This window comes from Lissotriton vulgaris, chromosome 4_1 (assembly GCF_964263255.1).
Source record: "Lissotriton vulgaris chromosome 4_1, aLisVul1.2, whole genome shotgun sequence".
Classification (NCBI taxonomy): domain Eukaryota; kingdom Metazoa; phylum Chordata; class Amphibia; order Caudata; family Salamandridae; genus Lissotriton; species Lissotriton vulgaris.
In genome coordinates, this window is record NC_141691.1 from 2,141,741,529 (window position 1) to 2,141,760,202 (window position 18,674).

An 18,674-nucleotide genomic window follows, 5' to 3' on the forward strand; every position below is an offset into this window, starting at 1 on the left:
TGCACATCAAGTTGAAAAGAAAGAAAACACAGACTCCAGGGTAGGTAAGAGATGTGTTCTAAGTAAATAATCCAAGTTGCAGACCAGGTGGTAAGTTCCAAGTAGTTCCTTTATTAGTTTCAATTGTAGATATAGAAAGATGATGGTAAGATGGTAAATAAGATTGAAGTATAGCCCCACCAGGAGCAGTCTCCCTCTGCTCAGCCTCTCATCCTCAACTGACACTCTTTCCACCAGTCCACACACCAACATTCCATGACATCATACAGCATCCTCCAGCCATGCAGACTGAACAGAAGAGAGAGCGTTGATGTAAAGAAAGAAGAGGGGAATTAACCATTAAAACAAGATGCAAGGAGCAATCTGTATTAAAGACAAATTGTAAGCACAGATTGCTCCTTGCATCTCTTACCTACCACGGAGTCTCTCTTAGGTTTCTTTGCAACTTGATGTACATGTTTTAATGAACAGTCTTTTAAACATTACCTGTTGATACATTGTTTATTGTTATACACTATTTCCACCCAGGTCTCAACTGGGTATATGGGTGATATCCTGTTGGTTGATTCCAAAAATGATAGGAGGCAGCACTAGGACTAAAGGGTCTTACCTGTTTAACCTAGAGAAGTTCAAGAGATTAGGAAAATCATCTGAGCCCAGCATTATTCACCCACTAAAGAAAAAGATGGATTTACAAGTCACAGTAAATCAATCAATCAGGGTTGATAAGGCAGCAAACAGCCGTAAGGGTCTCAAGGTGCAGCAGAGGAAACATCAGGAGAAAGCAGTCAGTAAAATGGAGGGAAGGAAAGAGAAAGCATTATGAAAAGAAGCAAACTATTGAGAAAGCACTCAGAAAAACAGGGAGAGGAAGGAGAAATTAGTAAAAAAAATTAGGCAAAAAGCAGGAGAAAGCACTACAAAAACGGGAGAAAGGAAGGAGAAAGTAATAAAAAATGAGGCAGAAGAAAGCAGTATAAATGATTCAAAAACAGGAGGTAGCACTCAGAAAAATGATGGAGAGGAAGGAGAAAGTAATTAAAATGAAGACAAAAGCAGGAGAAAGCACTCAAAAAAACAGGGGCAAAGGAAGGAGAAAGCAATAACAAATGAGGCATAAGCAGAAGAAAGCACTCAGATAAACGGGGGTGATGAAGGAGAAAGCACTATAAATGATTCAAAATCAGGAGGCAGCACTCAGTAAAATGAGGGAGAGGAATGAGAAAGTAGTAAAAAGGCAGGCAAAATCAGGAGAAAGAACTAAAAAAAACAGGGGGAAAGGAAGCAGAAAGCAATAACAAATGAGGCATAAGCAGAAGAAAGAACTCAGATAAACGGGGGTGATGAAGGAGAAAGCACTATAAATGATTCAAAAACAGGAGGTAGCACTCAGTAAAATGAGGGAGAGGAATGAGAAAGTAGTAAAAAGGAAGTCAAAAGCAGGAGAAAGAACTAAAAAAAACAGGGGGAAAGGAAGGAGAAAGCAATAACAAATGAGGCATAAGCAGAAGAAAGCACTCAGATAAACGGGGGTGATGAAGGAGAAAGCACTATAAATGATTCAAAAACAGGAGGCAGCACTCAGTAAAATGAGGGAGAGGAATGAGAAAGTAGTAAAAAGGAAGGCAAAATCAGGAGAAAGAACTAAAAAAAACAGGGGGAAAGGAAGCAGAAAGCAATAACAAATGAGGCATAAGCAGAAGAAAGAACTCAGATAAACGGGGGGTGATGAAGGAGAAAGCACTATAAATGATTCAAAAACAGGAGGTAGCACTCAGTAAAATGAGGGAGAGGAATGAGAAAGTAGTAAAAAGAAAGGCAAAAGCAGGAGAAAGAACTCAAAAAAACAGGGGAAAAGAAGGGGGAAATAGTAAAAAGCAAGGCAAAAGCAGGAGAAAGCTCTCAGAAAAATAAGGGAAAGGCAGGAGAAAGCAGTAAAAATGAGTCAGAAAGCAGAGGAATGCACTCTGAAGAAAAGGGAAAAAGCAGGAAGAAGCAGTGAAACGAGGCAGAAAGTAGGAAAGCACAGGAGAGTTGGGCCTGGGACCAGTAGGATTGGCCTGAATGAAGAGATGGAATGGGAACCTTTGCAAACATTGTGATCTTGTGATTAATATTAACTATAACAAAACACAGGTCACATCCATATGTAGTCTCCCAGACTTCCTGTCCCAAGTGCTTACATTGTAATTATGGGGTCAGCCAACATTTACTTTGGAACTCACAAGTGATCTGCCATAAATGTGTATGCAAATACTATCTAAAATATACAAAGCTTCTTTGTTATTTCTTGTAAAAAGACTTGTTTTAATCCATTTTAGTACTATTTGACTGTATGCCAATAAAACGTATTAATCAGTCAGGTTCGTATGACCCCATAGGGCGTCGCAGAAAAGACACTCAAGTTTATATGAAAAGGTTGACAAAGCTAAAGTCCAGGTCTTTCTTCTCACTCCCTTCATGCTCATGACGAGCACCTTATCTGATAGGCGTGTGCATTATGACATGTTAGGTGATGGTAGGACAACCTACTAAAACAATGCCAGTCCCTAAGCAGTGCTATGTGCTTGTAAGGTAATAGATGTTTCAGACAGAACTTAAATTGAACATAGTAGGAACACTTCTAAAATTCACTTCAGGGAAGATTGTTACAGCTTAAACTTCACTACAGTGCATGGAAACATTTTCTTGCATGGAAGCATTTGGAATTCTGAAATAGGTGACATACCTCTTAAGACTTTCTCCGACCCAAACATTGAATGTTCCACTGTGGGTGGACCCCTATATCATATGATGGTGTATCCGACACATCTGCAGTCAAAATGCACACACCGGCATCGATATATTTGTGATAAATACTCACCACCAGTGCAAGATCCCTAGCTCCACACCACCCTCCCCGTGGTCAACTCGTAATACGGTGGTCTTTGGAAATTCGTAATGACTCTCTGTTTGATTTCCTCTCTTTTGAGGTTTTATGTTGCAGACACTGGTCATCTTCTGACACATAACTATTTTTAATACAAAGCTACCCCCGATGAGAGGTAGACTCCCCAGTGCACTGCGAGATGATGACACAAAGGTCTAAAGATTTAAAGCACACTTCATATCAAAGTTCAATCCACAAGGTTCAATGATTCTTCATCTCTAATGCATATACATTATGCTCCATGTATAGGTCATCATAATCCAGACATTGGTAATATATATCATCCACAAAATTATAATCCGATATTCAATGATCCCAATGCATTTCGGGCTGAAACGTAGCCCTTCCTCAGGGGATAGCTCTACAAACAAAGGAAATACCAACATAAGGCCTGATTCATACGTCAATGAAAATTACTGAATGTGCACAAATACTGAACTATCAATGTGTATCAGAAACAAACATTCAAGTAAACCAAACACGAGGTGTTAATCCATACAAAAACCAAACTTCCCAAAGTGCATGCACCAGGTAAGAAAACGTGTAGAAGGTAAAAAAGAAAACAGTCCACGTGAAGGAGTTACCGTGCATGTAAAACAATAGTGACAATGGTGCAACATCGCGGAGAGAGACCGCTAGAACCCCAGACTCCCAGCAAGCGATATGATCAAATGCGTGTAAAGAACGTTTAAAGATCCCGTTTAGGAGCGAAAGTGCACCCAAAGCTGTATGGCGCGTGGTTCAGAAAAACGGACCGTAAATGTACACCCAGCAAGATAGAAAACAGTCCCCACCAAGAGGTACTTACAGGGAACGCTGTCAGCGCGATCACACATTCAACATCGGTGGCAAAGATACAAACGCGCCGAGTGTAATGCCGGTTAATCAACACTCGTAAACATAGAAGATGGACAGTGGGGCGTCCGACTATGGGCGCCATCTTAGAATGGTGAACAATACATGGCAACACTCAAAAGACAACCCTTAGAACAACCATCCACAAAAGTGAAGACAGGAAACACTAACAATAAGAAGTGGAAAATGAACACAAGCTCGATGAAGTATAAACTGAAGGAAACAAACAGAAGAAAAAGCAACAAGATGATAGACTGTGAGTGAAAAACAGATGAACACATAACAGATAATTTAGAGATAACACAGAAATTCCATGCGATCATTGAGCCCCTGTGGCTGCATAGTCGCCATGTACAGGATCCAAAAGTTCTCCCTCTTCAATAAAGTTTTTTTGTTGTCATGTGTCACTGGTACTTGTTCCAAAATTTGATATTTCAACTGGGCAACTGTGTGGTTATGATCCAGAAAGTGTGCGGCAACAGTAGATTTTACATTGCCAGTCCTTATGTTACTCTTGTGTTCCAACAAGCGTGTCCTGACTTTCCATTCAGTGTGTCCAATGTAACACTTGCCACAAGGACACTTCAGTAGGTAGATGACGTTAGCAGAGTTGCACGTGGCATTTACACGTAGTTTGATTGGGTAACCCTTCATAGGGTGATTCACAATGTTCCCCAATATGCAATTGTGACAGTTACTGCAGTTGTAACAAGGACGAAGGCCCTTAAAAGTCGCTGGTTGACATTCAGATTTGGGTTTGCATAGCATCTCTTTAGGTTTCTTCCCCTTGTGTATGCAAACATAGGTTGTTGTGCAAAGGCTCCCTGAAAATCAGGTTCCAAGCTCAGTAGTGTCCAGTGTTTAGAAATGATGTTTTTGAATTGTTTGCTCAATACAGTCTACTTGGACACTACTACCATCCGGGTGTTTTCAGTTCTGGTACGGACCTGTAGAAGTTCATCACGAGTCATATTCCCATAACGGGTGACTGCCTTTTGAAGTGTTTGTGGCGGATAGCCACAAGCCTTAAACCTCTCAACCATATTGTTCATTTCGAGTTGACAGATCTCATCAGATGTAACGATGCGTTTAACGCGCATCAACTGTGAAAGAGGTAAGTTCTGTTTCAACCCAAATCGATGAAAACTTTGATAGTGTAACATTGAGTTACGGTCAGTAGGTTTTCGGAAAATGGTGGTGGTCACTGTACCTGCATGTCTTTCTACCTTCACATCAAGGAAATGAATGCTTGATCTATCAAAGCTCCAGGTAAATTGTATGCGATCATTGATTTGATTCCATGTATTCAGAAACTCCAAGAGAGCTTGTTCTGTACCAGACCATAACATAAAAATATCATCAATGAATCTTAGATAAAGCTTCCCACAATTGATCCAGGCAGTCTGATTCAATATGTAAGATTCTTCAAAAGATTTCATAAAAGTGTTAGCGTACGACGGCGCTGTGCAATTGCCCATGGCCGTCCCGCAGGGAGATGGAACCATTTCTCAGATACTGTGAAGTAACTATGGTACAGGGTGAAGACTAATAGTTCCATCAACAGTACCTGTAAATCCGAGTCAAGATTAGAATGGGAAAGTTCATGTTCAACAGCCATTAAGCCTAGGTCGTGAGGTATCGAGGTGTATAGCGAACATACGTCCACCGTGCATAATATCAGATCTTGATCTTCTAGCGTGCCGACGGCTTGTTGTAACTTGATCAAAAAGTCAGTTGTGTCTTTGACATGAGATCTTGTGTTCAACACGAAAGGCTGGAGATATTTGTCTAAAAACTTCCCAGTATTCTCGTGAATGCTCCCTCTGGTAGAGACGATTGGTCTCATTGGTGGCCTGGTGGGGTGCTTGTGCACTTTAGGCAACATGTATAACACAGGTGGTCTCGGGTTGATGGGTGTCAGATAATGCCTTACTCTGTCATTGATGGTGCCATTATCAAACGCCTGACCGATGATTTTCACAAGGATTGAAGCAAACTCATTGGTCGGATCAGAAGGTAAAGGAGCATATGTGTTAAGATCAGAGGTATGTATCATGATTTGTTCTGCGTAGTAAGTCGCATCCATGATCACCAGGGCGCCGCCCTTGTCAGCCGTTTGGCAGACTATCGAGGAATTGTTAGCGATTTTCTGAATGATGTTTTTTTCTGATTTGGTTAAATTCTCACGTTTGACCTTAGATTGAAAGGGCAGTTTGGCAATGTCACATTTCACTAAATTTTCAAACGTGTCTATTATTTTGTGACTCACGGGAGCCGTGAAGGTACTGTGGGGACGTAGTCCTCTCAACATGTCATCGTCTCGTGAAGGTGTAGCAATAACATTTTGAAAATAGTGTCTCAAACGTACATTGCGTAAAAGTTTAAAGATGCTCACTTTAAGTTCCAAGGTATTGGTCCTAGTGGTGGGAACAAAAGATTGTCCTTTTTGTAATACGCGAACTTCTTCCTCATTCAACTGGGTGGATGAAATGTTAATAACCAGATTCTCGTGATCACTCATTTTCGTCGGTTGCCCCTCTTTGCTTTGACCTGTTCTTTTTCGGCCTCTGCGAGTTTTGCCCCTCCTGGGTCGCTGGTTTGATCCTGATCCTGTTCTAAAAAATGAACCGCAGAGCTTGAGGTGCCAGGTTGCTGTGCTTGTTGTTCAGCAGCTGCTTTGGAGGTTTTACGTGCCGTTGTGTCACCATCCGATGACGAAGTTTCGTTCTCAGAGTAGGGATTATAAGGGCGATTCGGGCGTCGGCGGGCGTACACTTCTGCCCAAGTGTACTTAACCAAATCAGAAAAAAACATCATTCAGAAAATCGCTAACAATTCCTCGATAGTCTGCCAAACGGCTGACAAGGGCGGCGCCCTGGTGATCATGGATGCGACTTACTACGCAGAACAAATCGTGATACATACCTCTGATCTTAACACATATGCTCCTTTACCTTCTGATCCGACCAATGAGTTTGCTTCAATCCTGGTGAAAATCATCGGTCAGGCGTTTGATAATGGCACCATCAATGACAGAGTAAGGCGTTATCTGACACCCATCAACCCGAGACCACCTGTGTTATACATGTTGCCTAAAGTGCACAAGCACCCCACCAGGCCACCAATGAGACCAATCGTCTCTACCAGAGGGAGCATTCACGAGAATACTGGGAAGTTTTTAGACAAATATCTCCAGCCTTTCGTGTTGAACACAAGATCTCATGTCAAAGACACAACTGACTTTTTGATCAAGTTACAACAAGCCGTCCGCACGCTAGAAGATCAAGATCTGATATTATGCACGGTGGACGTATGTTCGCTATACACCTCGATACCTCACGACCTAGGCTTAATGGCTGTTGAACATGAACTTTCCCATTCTAATCTTGACTCGGATTTACAGGTACTGTTGATGGAACTATTGGTCTTCACCCTGTACCATAGTTACTTCACAGTATCTGAGAAATGGTTCCATCAGCTCTGCGGGACGGCCATGGGCAATTGCACAGCGCCGTCGTACGCTAACACTTTTATGAAATCTTTTGAAGAATCTTACATATTGAATCAGACTGCCTGGATCAATTGTGGGAAGCTTTATCTAAGATTCATTGATGATATTTTTATGTTATGGTCTGGTACAGAACAAGCTCTCTTGGAGTTTCTGAATACATGGAATCAAATCAATGATCGCATACAATTTACCTGGAGCTTTGATAGATCAAGCATTCATTTCCTTGATGTGAAGGTAGAAAGACATGCAGGTACAGTGACCACCACCATTTTCCGAAAACCTACTGACCGTAACTCAATGTTACACTATCAAAGTTTTCATCGATTTGGGTTGAAACAGAACTTACCTCTTTCACAGTTGATGCGCATTAAACGCATCGTTACATCTGATGAGATCTGTCAACTCGAAATGAACAATATGGTTGAGAGGTTTAAGGCTCGTGGCTATCCGCCACAAACACTTCAAAAGGCAGTCACCCGTTGTGGGAATATGACTCGTGATGAACTTCTACAGGTCCGTACCAGAACTGAAAACACCCGGATGGTAGTAGTGTCCAAGTAGACTGTATTGAGCAAACAATTCAAAAACATCATTTCTAAACACTGGACACTACTGAGCTTGGAACCTGATTTTCAGGGAGCCTTTGCACAACAACCTTTGTTTGCATACACAAGGGGAAGAAACCTGAAAGAGATGCTATGCTAACCCAAATCTGAATGTCAACCAGCGACTTTTAAGGGCCTTCGTCCTTGTTACAACTGCAGTAACTGTCACAATTGCATATTGGGGAACATTGTGAATCACCCTATGAAGGGTTACCCAATCAAACTACGTGTAAATGCCACGTGCAACTCTGCTAACGTCATCTACCTACTGAAGTGTCCTTGTGGCAAGTGTTACATTGGACACACTGAACGGAAAGTCAGGACACGCTTGTTGGAACACAAGAGTAACATAAGGACTGGCAATGTAAAATCTACTGTTGCCGCACACTTTCTGGATCATAACCACACAGTTGCCCAGTTGAAATATCAAATTTTGGAACAAGTACCAGTGACACATGACAACAAAAAAACTTTATTGAAGAGGGAGAACTTTTGGATCCGGTACATGGCGACTATGCAGCCACACGGGCTCAATGATCGCATGGAATTTCTGTGTTATCTCTGAATTATCTGTTATGTGTTCATCTGTTTTTCACTCACAGTCTATCATCTTGTTGCTTTTTCTTCTGTTTGTTTCCTTCAGTTTATACTTCATCGAGCTTGTGTTCATTTTCCACTTCTTATTGTTAGTGTTTCCTGTCTTCACTTTTGTGGATGGTTGTTCTAAGGGTTGTCTTTTGAGTGTTGCCATGTATTGTTCACCATTCTAAGATGGCGCCCATAGTCGGACGCCCCACTGTCCATCTTCTATGTTTACGAGTGTTGATTAACCGGCATTACAGTCGGCGCGTTTGTATCTTTGCCACCGATGTTGAATGTGTGATCGCGCTGACAGCGTTCCCTGTAAGTACCTCTTGGTGGGGACTGTTTTCTATCTTGCTGGGTGTACATTTACGGTCCGTTTTTCTGAACCACGCGCCATACAGCTTTGGGTGCACTTTCGCTCCTAAACGGGATCTTTAAACGTTCTTTACACGCATTTGATCATATCGCTTGCTGGGAGTCTGGGGTTCTAGCGGTCTCTCTCCGCGATGTTGCACCATTGTCACTATTGTTTTACATGCACGGTAACTCCTTCACGTGGACTGTTTTCTTTTTTACCTTCTACACGTTTTCTTACCTGGTGCATGCACTTTGGGAAGTTTGGTTTTTGTATGGATTAACACCTCGTGTTTGGTTTACTTGAATGTTTGTTTCTGATACACATTGATAGTTCAGTATTTGTGCACATTCAGTAATTTTCATTGACGTATGAATCAGGCCTTATGTTGGTATTTCCTTTGTTTGTAGAGCTATCCCCTGAGGAAGGGCTACGTTTCAGCCCGAAATGCATTGGGATCATTGAATATCGGATTATAATTTTGTGGATGATATATATTACCAATGTCTGGATTATGATGACCTATACATGGAGCATAATGTATATGCATTAAAGATGAAGAATCATTGAACCTTGTGGATTGAACGTTGATATGAAGTGTGCTTTAAATCTTTAGACCTTTGTGTCATCATCTCGCAGTGCACTGGGGAGTCTACCTCTCATTGGGGGTAGCTTTGTATTAGTCTTTGAGCATACGCTGACCGGCACAGACAGAGTTCACCCCTGGTTGCACGCAACATATCGTTACCTGTTGCACCTTTGATTACCTGCAGCTGTGCAAATACCTCCTTCCTAATCTTTGTGAGTACATAACTATTTTTCCCAGTATTGAACATCTATTTAATGTGAGTCTTTAGGGCATCAATCTTCCACATACCGGTCATGTTGGAAAACTCTCCATCTGCACACGGCACACAGTCGAAGCAGCAGACTGGCTTCCCTTCTCTTGGAGCTTTGCGGTACCCTGGGAGGCAGCTCTCACTGCAGACAGAGCGCGGAGCCTGTGAAGCCAAGTAGAAGAAAGAAGAAGCTGGGATACATTTGTTGAGTGGCAGCTGCTAGACAATGCATCATTTACCAAACACACTAACGTCCATGTGGACTCCTCTTTTAGGCACAAAGAAGTAAAATATGTTTTTTTAAATTGCATGATTTTTTTTATTGATTTTAATAAGCTTTACAATGATTTGGAGAATTTGAACATCATTGGGTGTCATCCATTTACTTTTCAGTGTTTGACTGAAACTTCAGATATGTATGTTTTAAAACTGTGGTTTAGGGGGAAATATGATAATATTTTAAATGTATTCCATGGAACATTTCATATTTAATGAGTCAAATATAATGTGATACCTCATTGTAAGGAAATTAAATATATTCCAGAATGTGCTTTTATTTTGCAGTACACTAGGGGGCTTATTAATGCACCCCTTACACGGCCGGAGCCATTATGATGCACAAGCGAGGGAAATTAGAAACTCGTATCTATGAGTCGACGCAGAGCCACTATGCGTGGGTTTTGGAATGCCTCATGGACATGGAGTACGGAAAGGCAGTGCAAACTTCTGCGTTGCCTCACCCTGCGCTCCGGAGGTGTTCCATGGGAACTGCGGGGAGCTTTCCCAACCAACACCCATAGATTTTGACTCAGTCCCAGATTTACAAGATCATGTAAACCTGGCAATGCGCCAAAACATTACCCCTCCCCATGGAAGTGCTGGAAATCACTTTATTTCTCTTTGTTTTTTCCCCTTTTCATGAGTTCTGCATTCTGCAGCAAACATGCGAAGAGGAAAAAAGCTTCCAGGAATGTGTTTGTGCAGGAGGTGTCCCTTCCTTTACAAAAACAATTCTGCAGACAACACAGGCACCCTTGCACATTTGCACACTTGCACCCTTGCACCTTTGCACCCTTGCACCTTTGCACCCTTGCACCCTTGCACCCTTGCACCCTTGCACTTTTGCACCCTTGCACCATTGCACCCTTGCACCCTTGCACCACCATGGTGCACGGTTGCACTTTGGCGTCAGGCAGCGCAGCAAAGTGACTTGCAGAACTGCCCTACGCCAAGACCTTTTAAGTGAGGCCCTAGATATAACAAGGCACATATAAAGAATGAAACTGCATGATGTGTGGACAGGGTTCTGCATTTAAAATGTTGATTCTCACACACTGTAAAGAATCATTTGTAGATAAATGTGGCTTGAACATGAAATACCTTGAGAAAAAAACAAGAAATGTGGCATTTAGCACAGCGGGAACAGTTCATTTAGTTAAACAGTGAGGACAGAAGAACAGCTACAGACATTGGGTCTGAGGGCTGTCTCAATTTACAATTGTTCTGAGATGAGTTTATATGCAGTACATTGAATGCAATAAACAATTCCAGTGACACTTTTTTGTTAAGGAATGTGAGTCGCTGTCTTTGGGGTCATAAATTAATGTATTGGAAGAGGAATCCAGGTGGGGCTCAACCTTGCATGGACACAATGGAGCCAGTTTGTAATGTGTCCAGAGTCTGCCATGAGGGCATATGACCCCTGCGTGCACTGTGTGTGCTGTGTCCTGATTGGCTTTGTGCTACTTACTTTATATCAGCAAGAAACAACTAAGGGCTGGCTCTAATCAATAAGGCTGAGCCGCAATAAATATGAAACAAACAGGGTTGCCAGTACTGATATGAGTTAATTAAAGTGAATAAATAAACGTCCTATACTAGAAGAGAAATTCCAGAAAGGGAAGTGCTAATTAATAGCTTTTTATTTTATCAAATTATAACATCAATATTTCAACACATTTCTTCAGTTTATCATACAAAAGGAGATTGTTATAAAAAAGGACACATAAGACATTAGAATAAAGCTATACATTGGTCATTCATTCAAGATTACATGCATATCACAGTCAAACATTACACATTCAAACCGTCAAGGAGAAAACGCACTGTGTATAATACAATATATATACATTCCCCTACAGAGAAAGAAGGAAAGAAAAGGCCACGGCCTGCAAAGGATTTACAAAAAAGTGAAAAAAAAAAATTAGTTTTTTGCCAAGTACATTCCTGTCTATTACATGAATTAAACAAAGCTCATTGGAATTTTTGATCCGAGGTAATGTACAACGTTGAACTGTGGAGACATTCATTAGATGACCAACAGCTCTCGCAGACCAGTGTGTGGCAGGGCCTACGCGTTTCGAATCCCACCAAGTTCTTGGGGATTCTCTTCAGGGCCTAATGTATTCTCTAAAAGAAGAATAGAGCAAAGAAAAAAGGTTTAAGAGGCATGAATTGAACAACTAGTCTATTCAGTACAGGACCAAACATCGTTGGATTATTTGCTGAGCGACTCAAGCCTACCCTCAAAGGCTTACCAATAAGTATGGAGCAATAGCATGTAGTAGAGACCGTAGGGATTGTAGGACACGTGGGCCAGGGTCTAGAAGAGAACAACGTGATAGTAAAGAGCATTCTCCTTGTCCTAATTAAAACATCTTATCTCCGCATTTTTTATTTTTTCACTTGTTACTCACCTTACGTATATAGTATAGAATCTTTATTTAATCAGTGTCCTTTCGAATTCAGCAAAAAGCCGGTTTGTGAACGTGGACCTGTTTAAAATAAAGAGTAACCCTATTAGGATTGTAGAGACAAAATTCACGTGGCGTGAATGTAGGGAAAAAAAGGAGGAATTCTCACCTCTATGTGTCAAGGATGGCGTATCAGGGTCAGGTAAGGTTCTAAAACTGTCGGGTTGCGAACGTGTGCCTGTTCGAAAGAAAGGGCACCTCTATTAATACTCTGGAGACAGAATTAATTGTCGTAGGTAAGACGGTGACAACACAAATAAATTCTCACCCCTATACGTGACGGATGGCAGTTCAAAGTTAGAAGAAGTTCAACAATAGTTCTGGGGTCTGTTCTGAGGTCTATGGAAAAAAGGGAAAAATCAAGGGAAAAATCAAGTGAGAAAGGGAGTGGGGAATCCCGGGCAGATGCCTTGTCTTATCATAGTGGGATGCATGTGTATTACCGATTTAGGAGCCTTCTCAACCTTCAGGGGCTTAAAGTTGACGATGAGTAAACAACGTCATGCTGTAAAAAGGAGGTGACACAATAGATTAGAACCGCGGAATGGGTTCAATGACGGAGAGTAGCACCCACGGTAAAGGAATTACCTTGGTAAACGAAGTCCATGCATATAGGGTGTCCAAGTTCTTAAAACTATTTAGTTTGGGGGCTCTGAAATAGAATAAAACACGGAATCAGTGATTAGGGCATGTGGAGCATAAAAGAGGCTGTAGTCGATACATGCAGCGTGTGCTTACCGCTATTAATGCCGTCAATCTCCACGGGTCCAACACAATTAAAAGGGGGGAGATAACGTCTTAAGTGAACACTGTAAAGAAGATAGTGTATACATCAATTAACCAAGTCGAGCAGGGGGAGCAGGGGAACAAAGGGAAACAGGGCGCGAAGTGACACTTACTTAGCAGTCTGACGTCCGTGCAGTTTGGTATCGTTCCAACCGGCGCTATACCGTAGCGCATGCATCCTACGGTCAGGACGAAGGAGGATGCCTTATGCCATGGGCTGCCCCTTTGCTTCGGAGCTAGCGGTACTCTTTATGTCTTTGTATGAGAATACATACATACACAACAACAACCCATTTAACCAACATGTCGGAACATGGCTTCGATTTATCGATGATGTGTTCATGGTGTGGACAGGTGACAGTGACACCTTGTCCCTGTTCCACCAATGGTTAAACTCCAAGACATCGGATATAAAATTAAGCCTTGAACAGTCAACTACCAAAATTGCATTTCTTGATGTAGAGGTGTTCCCCATAGCAGGTAAACTGACGACCACTTTATTCATAAAATCCACCACTCGACTTGGTTAATTGATGTATACACTGTCTTCTTTACAGTGTTCACTTAAGACATTATCTCCCCCCTTTTAATTGTGTTGGACCCGTGGAGATTGACGGCATTAAAAGCGGTAAGCACACGCTGCATGTATCGACTTCAGCCTCTTTTAGGCTCCACATGCCCTAATCACTGATTCCGTGTTTTATTCTATTTCAGGGACCCCAAACTAAATAGTTTCATAACTTAAATCATGAAAAATTAACATAATTTAGAAAATTTTGTGGAAAACTACATTTCCCATGATGCACTGCTTCCTGCAATAAAATGCCTTAAGCAAAAGCAAAGTGTCCAATTCTTAAAGGGGTTTAAACATGAGCTTTAGTACTATGTGTAATTACATCTTGCACACCAAGGACATGAATATGAAAATGAAAGCTATTTACAATGTACACTTACCTTGTGAAGTGCCAGCATGCTCAGGGGGGTAGTTGGTGTGTCCTTGGGAGGGCCTCCACCAGTTTTATTTGCACTATTGATCCTTGTCGCAATCCTTTCTTTTGCGCGAGAGCGTAAGTCATACCACCTTTTTTTGCAGGTTGGTGATGTCTCGGTGAGCAACCCCCACAGCATTTACCTTGGCTTGAATGGCCAGCCAATGTTTTCTTGTGACTGCTTCTGGGACCTTCAAAGACAATTTTCCAAAAAGCTCTTCCTGCCTCTGAGCAACCTCCTCTATTAATATCTGCAACTCCTGCTCACTAAACTTCATCTTCCTTTTTTTAGCATGCAGGTCTTGACTTCCACCTTCTGACTCCATTTCTCCCTCTGCAGCTCTCAAAAAACAGTCCTCCTGGTTCAGCAAACAAAGCTGTACTGACCAACTACCACTCCCTATTTCAAACTGGGTCTCAGGTGCATTCAATTAGTGTGTAGGCTTCCTGGGTGTGTCCTCAATCCAATGCATTTTGCGAATTCGCTAAATGTGAAATCGCAATTTTTTGCGAATTCGCAAAGAAAATTCGTTTTTTTTTTGCGAATTCGAGTTTTTGGCGATTCCTTAAAATAAATTAAAAAATAATGATGGATCCCGTTTTGCAATTCGCAAATTCCGATTCCTTAAAAATCGCAAATTACGAATCGCAAAACGGAACAATGATGCATGTGCCCCTTAGTGCTGGTGAGCGAGTTTGCGGAGGTGGTTGGATCCCGCATTTTTTTAACTTTACCCATATGGGGGAGTCATTGCACCTTGAGAGAATGTGCTCCTGGGTGGCGGACTACTGTATGAATGAAGGATGCGTGTATGTAGTTTTAGTTTACTAAATATGTTTTCGGTTTCAAAAGGTTAGAGCATAGGAGGGCCCACACAAGGTTTGGATTGGTCAATATGCTGCTGTGGACTTTTGAATCAAGTCAGTTCAAAGAAAAGGTCTTTTAATATGTGTGTCCATATTTGTTTTTACTTTCTTACGTAGAATTATTAATACGAGGTGGGAAGAAGCTTTATTTCCTGAAGAAAGTGGGGAGATATTACGTTGGACCCACTGAAATGTGTTGATGCTTTGTATTGGAATACATCTCAGATTAATGACGAATGCAACACGTGATTATTGATATTTCACAGGAATTGTTAGGTTCAAGTTGTGTGCATATATATATTTTATTTATCTGTTTGTCTGACCATCGTGATGTTTTCCAGATTTAAAATTATTTTTCGTGCTGCCTCTTTTTGTCTCACTTTGCGATTGTGTTTTTAAACCTGCATTGATTACTGTGATCATCTGTTTTTAAATTTGGATGACATATTTGAATTCCAAATTTGTCCCTGAAATGTATAATTTTAACTCTGTGATTAAGGTGTATATGCATTGATATTTGTAATAAATTGCAAGAACTATTTTTATTTATTGTTATATAATTTTTTGTCACTTACCGGATACTCTAGATCAGAATATATGCTTATTTGAGTAGGCCCACTTTGTCTGAATGAGAATTCTGTTTGATTTGTGTGACAAATAGTGTTGGTGTTTATATATTTGCTCCCAAGGGGATTGTTTTCTGATTTTGATCCCTGATTTCCTGACATGGGGTGTCTATGCTTTTGTTCAACCATCCCTTTTGAGTCTCATTTCTAGGGGTGAGCGGCAAACTCCACTCTGCTGGAGGCGTCCACAGAGTTTTGCCACTCAGTGCCCCTCTTGGAGCACGGAGTTCTGCAAAAACTCCACCAACTGCTGCGTGACAGAGTTTACCAGCATCCTCCCACAGTTAGTATATAAGTTGTCTTTAATTGAGCATGTTTTCAGTGTAATAGTATGTCTGCTAGATTTTAAGATGGCTGCCTTTCTTAACTTGATACTGCGCCGGATAATGTCTTTCTGACTCGTGACTTGTTTCTTAGTTTACGGTGCTGGGGCTGGAGAGTGGTTTGTGCATGTGCGCTTCTTATGTTTGGGATACATTTCACTCTTGGAAGAAGCTTTGAACTTCGCTCTACAGCAGGTCTTGAATGACTCAAGTCACTGTTTGCAAATATACTGAAATTCCCCCATGGTCTAATCCTAATTTCTTGTGTGGCACAACTCACAAAATTAAACAATTAGCCTTCAAATTAGTACAGGGACAATAATATCTTTTCTTTCGTTAGATATATTTTATTTCTTTTTTTCGTTAGTTTATCAAAATTATTTAAAATGTTTCTTTCTTTTTTTGTATCTTTTACAGAAGTAAATGACATAATTTTACATTATATCAAAGAGTACCATATGTTTTAAGAAAAATATGTGGTGTGGCTCACTGGTTAGAGGCGGCAGACCCGAGAGCAGAGAACGGCCCGGACCAGGGTTCGATTCCCCACGCGGCAGGGTCTTGGACCAGGATCAGCGGACTTGATAATTCTCGCATCGGTGCCTACTCCAACCAGAGATCACACTCGGCAACTCTGGGCATTAGCTTGCCTCATCTCCACAACGGCCCCTCACAAACGCCGGGGATGCCTGGTTTCACCTTGGAGACTCCCAGGAGGGACTATCTCACAGGGAAAGCCAGGACGGGTTCCCCAGCGGTCTATAGCGCTACGAGGCTTGCGGTGCGGGTAGAAGTGCGCTTTACAAGACACACACAATTACAATTAAATGAAGAAAAAACTAATACCCTGTCTGACACACACTATCTAACATACATACTACTCATTCATACAGATCTACAGTCTTACAAACTCCCCCAAAAATTCTAAGGTTGAGGTAACACAGATTGTGAATGTGTTATTTCCACGCGAGGTCCACGCGCGTTTCAGTGGATTCATACCACCTTCCTCAGGACCAGTTCAGAAATAGTTTTATTCTCCCCTCATCGTGTGTGTGCAGGGTACCTGAAATTACAAACACATTATAATGTACCTGTAACTAAACCTGAATTGAAGGACATTTAACTTAATTCTAAACTATTTCATTTATAGAATCATTTATACATTAACTTAGGGACATCAAATTACACCAGGAAGGAAGTAGCACCGAAAACTTAACCATTGAGACATGAACACACTGTTACCCTGTCATGATGTTCTTTGGGAACAAGTTAAGGGTTGACTCTTTTAGGATACGCCAAAACAGGTCAAATTGGGTAGCGATATCTATTGCATATTCTATTCTAGGTTCTGGGGTGGTTAGTTTTCCTTATCTTTTGATTTATGATCTCACCTTAGACTAGGTGTTGCCCAGCCGCTATAAGAACTTTTTCAAGTATAGGTAGTGTCTTTTCTTTAGAGATACATCAGCGACACCTAAATAGAAAGTATGTATATATCAGGGGCCTGTTTTAAGCCTCTGTGTATGTAGGTCGCTGTCATAAGAACAAGAAGGATTTTTCTTACCCCGAATTTATCATGAATGCATCAGTTTGGGACTACTTCTTATCTTTGTTTGCGTGACAGATTCCAACGATTGTATTGATGAGGTTCTCCTTTTGATAGCTCTTGATAAAGTAATTTTTAGATTGTATCACTTGTTCTCTAGTTCATTAGATACTAATAGGAGCCTAGTAAGGATTCTTACCTCAAATTCATAATGAATGTGCCACTTAAAGGCCAATGTTCATGAATTGATGTATACACAAGAAAAGATACAAAAAAAGAAAAAAACATTTTAAATAATTTTGATAAACTAACGAAAAAAAGAAATAAAATATATCTAACGAAAGAAAAGATATTGTTGTCCCTGTACTAATTTGAAGGCTAATTTTGTGAGCTGTGCCACACAAGAAATTAGGATTAGACCATGGGGGAATTTCAGTATATTTGCTCATAAGTGTAGTCCCCTCTTTTCCCTGGTCATTAAAGTAATCACAGAGGGGTCCCAAACTCTATGTTATTCAAGTCACTGTTTGTGCAAAAGATCAGAAACAGGAAGCTTGGAGAATGGCAGGAAATAAATGCATCAGTTAATCAGGATCTCTAAGACTGAAGTAAATGCATCAGCCCTGCCAGTGATGTCAAAGTACGGTTTACTTGCTTTAGTATTGTAGACCGCAGGTTGCGCACTGTTTTCCTCAGTGAGCAGGTTAACAGACACAATACACATTGTTATCTCACTTTGCTTGGAGCCCGTGACCTGGAAAGTAGGTCAAATATATATTTGCCGTAGGCACAGAGAGCCACATTTACAAGATTTTGCCATAGGGAGGTGCAGCACGCCTTCGTGCTGTGCTGCTCTATGACAAAAGAAAAGGGCAGAAATGTTCTGTGTCTGTCAGATACAGATAATTCATGTCCTTTTCCCTTGTGCTGGTGCAGAGCACAATGGCTGCCATGCTCCACCTGAGACACCCCTGCACTAAGGGGGTCTGTATTGCAGGGAAGGCTGTTTATGTGCAGGAAAGCACACCTTCCTGCACAAAAGCAATCCTGAGAGGCTTTTTCCTCTTTCTATGTGTGCTGCAAAATGCAGCATACATAGAAAATG

At 41.2% G+C, this 18,674-nt stretch overlaps 1 protein-coding gene across 1 annotated transcript in view; it reads right to left on the reverse strand.

Moving 5' to 3' along the window:
• LOC147725257 (vomeronasal type-2 receptor 26-like) overlaps window positions 1-18,674 on the reverse strand; it is a 206,459-nt gene that overhangs the window by 39,280 nt on the left and 148,505 nt on the right. Inside the window, exons 6-7 of the mRNA XM_086918224.1 lie at window positions 14,351-14,566; window positions 9,718-9,841 (exon numbers count right to left, since the gene is read on the reverse strand). Of these exons, the coding sequence (XP_086774350.1) occupies window positions 9,718-9,841; window positions 14,351-14,566 (340 nt within the window). The remainder of the gene's footprint in view (window positions 1-9,717; window positions 9,842-14,350; window positions 14,567-18,674) is intronic.